The sequence below is a fragment of the Astatotilapia calliptera genome, chromosome 9, assembly GCF_900246225.1.
Source record: "Astatotilapia calliptera chromosome 9, fAstCal1.2, whole genome shotgun sequence".
Classification (NCBI taxonomy): domain Eukaryota; kingdom Metazoa; phylum Chordata; class Actinopteri; order Cichliformes; family Cichlidae; genus Astatotilapia; species Astatotilapia calliptera.
In genome coordinates this window covers 32,510,561-32,518,238 of record NC_039310.1, presented here as the reverse complement: position 1 = coordinate 32,518,238, position 7,678 = coordinate 32,510,561, and the positions used below count along the sequence as shown (strand labels likewise).

At 45.4% G+C, this 7,678-nt stretch overlaps 1 protein-coding gene across 1 annotated transcript; it reads left to right on the top strand.

Annotated features, from left to right (window-relative positions):
- Positions 1–243: 243 nt before the first annotated feature.
- Positions 244–7,404, top strand: LOC113028846 (zinc finger protein 708-like). The gene is made up of 5 exons (XM_026179285.1): positions 244–342; positions 529–1,026; positions 3,566–4,510; positions 6,241–6,262; positions 7,289–7,404. Exons 1-5 carry the CDS (start codon positions 244–246, stop codon positions 7,402–7,404), a joined length of 1,680 nt encoding a protein of 559 aa, XP_026035070.1.
- Positions 7,405–7,678: the final 274 nt, after the last annotated feature.

Genomic DNA, 7,678 nt, shown 5'->3' with positions numbered 1-7,678 from the left:
CGTGGTTTGCGGTGCCGCGCGGATGCACCTGCACGGCATCCGCAATCACGCCCGCCGTGTTAAAACACGGGGACTCAGGGGTTGGTGTGGTGTGACGTGAATTAAATAAAGTTGGCTTTGAACGTTGCTCCGTGGTCCCGCCGTGCCTTATTCACGCCACATTGGTGCTGAAACCCAGGAGGCGGCACGGCGGGTCTGTATCGGAGCCAGGGAATGGAGGAGCTGGCCCGGAGGGTGGCCGAAATGGCGGCCGCCCAGCGGGAGCAGGCGGCGGAGGTGCGTCGCCAGCAGGAAGAGCTGCAGGACCGGTCCGAGCGCCACCTGGAAAGGATTGGGGAGCTGGTGGCGCTGCTCTGGGCCTGGGCGCCACCCCCACAAGTGTGTCCCGAGGACAGTGAAGCGGTGGAGGAGCCGTGTGGGGAACCTCGGCAGCCGGAGGTGGTGGACGAGTCACGTGGGGGTCCGAGCCTGCCGGAGGAGGAGGAGCAGCCGGGTGAAGGGCTGCTCCTGCCGGGAGCGGTGGAGGAGCCGCTCCAATCAGAGGCGGAGGACGAGGCGGGCGAGGGTCTACACCTGCCGGAGGAAGAGGAGTCGCTCCACCCAGAGGTGGACGAGGGGCTGTGCCTGCTGGAGGCGGAGGCGCAGTGTGGGGAGCCGCTCCAAACGGGAGTGGCGGTGGCGGAGCAGCTGTGCGAGGAGACGGAGGTCCCTGCTCCAGGGCAGCCTGCGCAGCCGGAGTTGGAGGCAGAGGAGCGGGACAGCCCCGCTAAGCCGGGGGTCGGCGGACTGGCTAGTCCAGCCTCGCTGCCACCAGTCGATTCTGTGCGCCTGACGTCTGCCCAGCCGCCTGTGTACAGGAGCTCACGGCCATGCCTGTGGGGCCGTGTCCGCTTGCTACGCGGCCGACCTCCGGACCAGCTTCGCTGTTGCCGCTGGATGCGCGGGCGGCCACCAGAATGGACGCTTCCCCGTCGCTTGGCCAGGGGCTGGGGCGCCGATGTTTTGGGCCGAGTCTCGCCCCAGTTCGCGGGGGGGGGGGGGGGGGGGAGTAGGTTCGGCCAGATTGCTCCCCGGCCTCAATCGGGCGATGGGGGTATGTGGTGGGGCGTGGTTTGCGGTGCCGTGCGGACGCACCTGCACAGCATCCGCAATCACGCCCGCCGTGTTAAAACGCGGGGACTCAGGGGTTGGTGTGGGTGTGGTGTGACATGAATTAAATAAAGTTGGCTCTGAACGTTGCTCCGTGGTCCCGCCGTACCTTATTCGCGCCACAGTGATGAATCCTGCTTCCTGCCCAAAGTATTCTGCATTTAATAAGGCTGCTGTGTTTTTTAACATGTTTAAATGCTTTGCATCTTGTTCTATTTAATCTCAACAAGGCCCTAAAAACAGTCAGTGATCACTGTCGCCTTCTCACGGTTTTTATTACCACTGTTCATTTAAAGCTCAGTTTTTAAACATTTACGATGTAGCTACAGCCCAGCGCACGCAGCAGTATATTAATGCCTAACCTTGTGTAGTGGATGGATTATCTCAGTTGTTCTCCTTCCTGACGTTTGGTCCGTTTACAGCATCCTGCCATGCGATTGCATTTACTCCTAACTAGAGCAGGGCGATATGGCCAAAAATATTTATCACGATATATATTTGAAAATTTGCGATAACGATATAACCGACGATATAATTGATGCGAGACAAAATACAACTCCACAACATTACTAGCGCAAAAAGACAACCTTCCATTTATTTTCACTAAAACAAGAAGCTGGTTTTTATGTACATTAAAGCTTTATAAAAATGTAACAGTGCAAATGCAAATTCCTTGCTGACAGTTTAACCAAAAGGCATTTCCAGTAGAAATGGGCTGACATATCCTGAGCATAACCATGTATAATATCCACTGAAGTTAAAAAGAGGTGCTTTGCAACATTAAACTGCAGTGTGCATTACGCATTTTTCGGACCATAAGGTGCACGGGATTATAAGGCACATTAAGCGAAACAAAGCAGTCAGATAAATCAAACTTTATTAAACTCATTCTTCTTGCTTCCTCCACTTCTGTACCATTGATTCATTAATGTTGAATTCTCTGGCAGCTGCTCTATTCCCATGTTGCTGCAGTATATTAATGACTAACCTCGTATTGTGGATGGATTATCTCAGTTGTTCTCCTGACTGAAGTTTGGTCCGTTTACAGCATCCTGCCATGCGATTGCATTTGTCTCTAACCATGAAGAACCTTCACGTTAACTTTTATAAGTGGAAAAGTGTTAGTGTTCGTCCTCCAGCTTCACTGTTTATGTTATGCTAACATAGCTGTGTCGCTAGCGATCACGTAGCACATCATTATATACCAGCTAGCCCAACTTCAGTAACCCTGCAAACGTCGCTGCTGTTTAGTTTCCTGTCTTCATTTATGTTGGAAGTGATAGCAGAGCTGTACGTTTGATTTTTTTCAGAAATCTCTCAGTCAGAACATGCAATATCATGCTTAGGTAACTAGCGAAACTAGCGAGCTAACTTCCGCTAGCTTCCTGCTAACTTCTAACTCCGTTAAATGTAATAACTTTTGTTTTCATGGATGCCTGGAAGTTAAACTTTATAGTTACACCTGGTAAAGCAGCAATGGTGATCGTTTTATTAAAGATGAAAGAATTTAGACAGTTTTTAACTCTAAGTGATGCTGCAGTGTTGTTTGACCTGAAGCATACGGAGTTTAGGACCCAGATTACTCCCAGATTTAAGAGCATCTTAGTCCGACAAATATGACAATAACAACGGCTGCTTGCATGTTCTGCAAAAAAATGTGCTTTGTTGTGTATCTGATGGACAAACACCAAACCAGTTCCACATCACGGAAGTTGCACCATTTTTACAAACCAATTCTGGTTCATCTGTTTCACTCAACAATCGGCCATGTGCGTATGAAAACAAAGGCACTGCGCATGCGCGTTTTACTCCCATTCTATCGCGATATTTCATTTTCCTATCGTTGCCTAACATTATACCGGTATTACCGTGAACGGTATAATATGGCCCAGCCCTACTCCTAACCATTGGGAACCCTCACATTAACTTCTGTCGAGTGGAAAAAAGTCCACCACTCATTAGTGTTCGTCGTCAAGCTTTACTGCTTATGTTATGCTAACATAGCTTGTTGCACTAGTGATCACACATAGCAAATCATTATACACCAGCTAGCCCAACTTCAGTAACCCAACAAACGTCACTGCTGTTTACTGTCCTGTCTTCATTTATGTTTCAAGTGATAGCAGAGCTGTACGTTTTAATTTGTTTAATAAATCTCTGTCAGAACATGGTATGTTATATTTAGATAGAAGCTAGCGAGCTAGCTCCTTGCTAACTTCTAGCTCGGTTAAATGTCTCAGCTGACTGCAGGTTTACAACATTGGGAAAACCACAGGACAGAATCAACTTTTGGAGATTTATTTTCATGGATGATTGAGCATGCATCAAGACATTAGACAGTTTTTTAACTCTCAGTAATACTGCAGTGATCATTTGTTCCACGACTGCATTTTACTCACTGCCTCTGTTTGTATCTCTGTCACTGCAGGACCAACATGGAGCGAGAAGTCAGCGCTCTCAGGAGGCCGACAAACCTCACAGAAGAAAGGGACGGAAAAGATACAGCTGTGATGTGTGTGGGAAGGAGTTTACTCACAGTAGCAACTTAGGACATCATCAAGTTACCCACTCTGGAGTTAAGGCGTACAGCTGTGATGAGTGTGGAAAGTCTTTTACCCAGGCTGGAAGCTTAAAAACACACAAACTCATCCACAGTGGAGTTAAACCGTACAGCTGCGATCAGTGTGGTAAAGCTTTTGCTCGCAGTAGTACCTTACAACGTCATCAAGTTACCCACTCTGGAGTTAAGGCGTACAGCTGTGATGAGTGTGGAAAGTCTTTCACCCTGGCTGCAAGCTTAAAAACACACAAACTCATCCACAGTGGAGTTAAACCGTACAGCTGTGATCAGTGTGGTAAAGCTTTTGCTCACAGCAGCGGCTTAAGAGGTCATAAAGTTACCCACTCTGGAATTAAGGCATACAGCTGTGATCAGTGCGGTAAAGCTTTTGCTCACAGCAGCGGCTTAAGAGGTCATAAAGTTACCCACTCTGGAATTAAGGCGTACAGCTGTGATCAGTGCGGTAAAGCTTTTGCTCACAGCAGCAGCTTAAGGAGTCATCTAGTTACCCACTCTGGAATTAAGGCGTACAGCTGCGACTTTTGTGGAAAAACCTTTCGTCGGCTACTCAGCCGTAATATTCACCAACGCATTCACACCAAAAATGATTTTTGCTTCTGTGATCAGTGTGGCAAAACCTTTGTGGCATACGACCATTTACAGCGGCACATGTTTACCCACACTGAGGAGAGACCTTATAAATGTGACCAGTGTGAGAAGACTTTTAAAGCTCCACGTTACCTGAGAGTCCACAAACAGATTCACACCAGAAAGAAACTCTACAAGTGCACTTACTGTGAGGTATGTATTTTTCTTTTTGCACTTGCACTTTTGTTGAAGTATTTTGTAAATTAAGTTTCATTTCAAACTTAAACGAGACAGGAAAAGTCAATCTAAGAATATTTGGAAAATCTGAAATAGATCTCCCAAAACTTTCCTGATGTTGGGAAAAAAGTAAAGTTTTAAAAGACATTCACACTCCGATGGATGCATTGGAGAGCAGCTTGGGGGTTAGTATCGTGTGACCAACATTGGTCACACAAAATGTATTCCGCTACAGATTACAAAATACATGCACGAATAACGTAACATGACTTAAATGAGCTGTGGGCCACTGCTGGCACTGTCATCTCATTGAAGGGCCACTTTAGTGGTCAAGTAGTACAAGAAATGCAAGAAAACAACCACAAATATTATCAAAAATGTAGTGTTTTCTTTTCTTGTTTAGTTTTTTTATTCAAATATTGTATACCAAGACAAAACTGCAAGCATGAACCCAATTTCTTCCCCTCACTGTAATATTTTATTTTTTTTAATTTATATATATACATAAATACATACATATTAGGGGTGCAACGATACACAAAGTTCACGGTTCGGTTCGATACTTTGGTGTCACGGTTCGATATTTTTTCGATACAAAAAAAATGTTCATGCTTTTTTAATTTGTCATTTATTAAAATTATAAATATATATTTTAACTCAAAAATACAGTTTTTAAATTTAATGTTGCTGAAACAACAAAGGGATAAAAAAATAAATATATCTGATTGAGAAATCACTCATCTTTGGAAAAGAGAGTTTATTACAGAGAAATGTCTCTTTCCAAAATAAAAGCTCTACTATAGCTTCTTCTGGGCTATATTCTCAGCAGCATATTAAACATATCAGGTCCCCATAAGGAGAATCCTGTGCTAACGGCTGTCTAAATGACTCGAGTAAAGTTTGTAGCATGCGTGCTTGTTGTTTTTGTCTGCTTCCACTTGTCTTTGCACTAGGATGATGTCAGCGTAGATGTGCAGTCATATTCGTTGTGTTCCTACTAGTGCTGTCAGCGTTAATCTCGTTGAAATGACGTTAAAGCCACAACACGGCAAATCTCCGTTAACGAGCTACCGCGGATCGCCCCGTGCATGGGGCTGGACGGCGTCAACACGTTAACGAGCTAACTGCGCTAACGCACTAGCTCCCACCCATGCAATTGAGCATTGCGTGGCACATCCAACATACTGTTTTACTTTAGTCCATGACGCGCTTACCTTCAGGGTCATACGTCACATGAAAACCAAAATAGTTCCGAAGCCCAGATCTGAATGAGGGTGGGGGAGGTTCAATTTGCCATGTTGCAAGGAGAGCTTAGCTTCTGTCTCGCTAGCTTGCCCTGCGCTCAGTGAATCTGCGTTCAACTACTCCGCCTAGGCTGCACTGTCGAGCGCAGATCCACTGAGCTCTCAACACAGACAGCATCGTCAGAAGGAAAGTTGATAAAATAAAATTTTGTATTGTTCGATACATATGCGTACCGAACCGAAAGCACTGTATCGAACGGTTCAATATCGATACGAGTATCGTTGCACCCCTAATACATACACACACACACACACACACACACACACACACACACACACACACACACACACACACACACACACACACACACACACACACACAAAAAGCCCCTTTTTCAGGCGACATTCAGGATGTTGAAGGAATTCCCTGACTTCCACTGTGTTTGTTTCTTTGTTTAGAAGCAGAGTGACACAGATGGATCCAGTTCTCAACCCTGTCACCGCTGTGGTGGTGGGAAAGAGTTTCGCTGTGACCTTTGTGGAAAAACGTTCATTCATCAGCGAAGCCTAGAACTACATCAACGCAGACACACTGGAGAAAAAATGAACTACTGCAGAGAATGTGGGAGAGGATTCCCCACATCAAGTGAATTAAAAAAACACAAACTCTGCCACAGTGGGGTTAAAAACCACGTCTGTGACCAGTGTGGGTCATCTTTCTTCACTGCAGGTCATCTTACATTACACAAACAAGACCACACAGGAGAGAAACCATATAAGTGCAGACACTGTGACAAATGCTTCTCACATTCAAGTCGTTGTAATGATCATGAAGATACACACATTGAAGGGAACTTCAGCTGTTACCAGTGTGACAAGAGCTTCAAGAATCTCAGTTCATACTCCGCACACAAACGATCCCACGCTGTAAATAAACTGTTTCACTGTTACCTATGTGCAAAGACATTCACTTCATTATCTGCTCTGAGCAAACATCAGCGTGATCATGCATGACTGAAATCGCTGGATCACAATGAATCTGACGAGACAGAAAGATCCTCTTCTGGTTTCAGGGTCAGACTTAAACACCTTGAGATCAGGCTCCACAGAGTTCAGGTGGAGTCTCCTGTAGAGAGTGTCAGCTGATGTCACACTTGGATCTGATGAGGTAGCTCTGATTTCTGGACCTGCAGTGAATAATCCTGGATGTTAAACTAGGGAAGTTGCAAGTATAGATGTGCACATCAAGTGTTTTCTTTTTTCTTTGAGAGATTTTCATTCTGTAAAAGAAACTTTAATGTTGAAAATGTTTGTCCTATAGAAAATAAGAGAGGAGAGTTGTTGATTCTTGTTTAACTCTTATCTGAATAGCACTTACCTGAGTGCCTTGCCACCTGTTAGCCTACTTCCTAGGCCTTATTCCTTGAAGAAAAGACTTCTCTGAAGAAGCACTTATACCTGAGTTAAGTCATTGTTTAATCACTCACCTTCACACGTTCTTTATTGTCAGATGTCTGCATATTGCTGATTAAACCTACTAAACATTTTGAACTGTGCCCTGTTAATGAGTCCTCCAGGTGTAACCTTGCAACTGCTAAGACGTCTCTGATGGTACAGGGCCATTGAGGGAAAGATTATCTGCCTTTTAAGTGATGCTGCGAAATATATGACAGCCACTGCCAGACATGTATCCATAAGGCATGTTGTGTGCATTGCACATGCACTAACACCTGGCCTAGAGGAACTGCACAGAAAGTGGTGGCCTATTTTAAGATCAAGCATGACTGCTGACCTAAAACAGGCACTAGAACAGCATCTTCTTGATGCTACAGCAATCATATGATGAGAGGCAGACAGTTGGAGAACAAGCTCGACGACCTAAGAGCAAGGGTCACCTTCC

What these genes read in the sequence shown, in the direction of transcription:
- LOC113028846 (XM_026179285.1), top strand. Translation starts at nt 244, where the DNA reads ATGGCGGCCGCCCAGCGGGAGCAGGCGGCGGAGGTGCGTCGCCAGCAG. An exon ending in ACAAGTGCACTTACTGTGAG is followed by an intron (nt 4,511 to 6,240) that starts GTATGTATTTTT and finishes TTTGTTTAGAAG; the next exon opens with CAGAGTGACACAGATGGATC. An exon ending in GAGTGACACAGATGGATCCA is followed by an intron (nt 6,263 to 7,288) that starts GTTCTCAACCCT and finishes CTTTATTGTCAG; the next exon opens with ATGTCTGCATATTGCTGATT.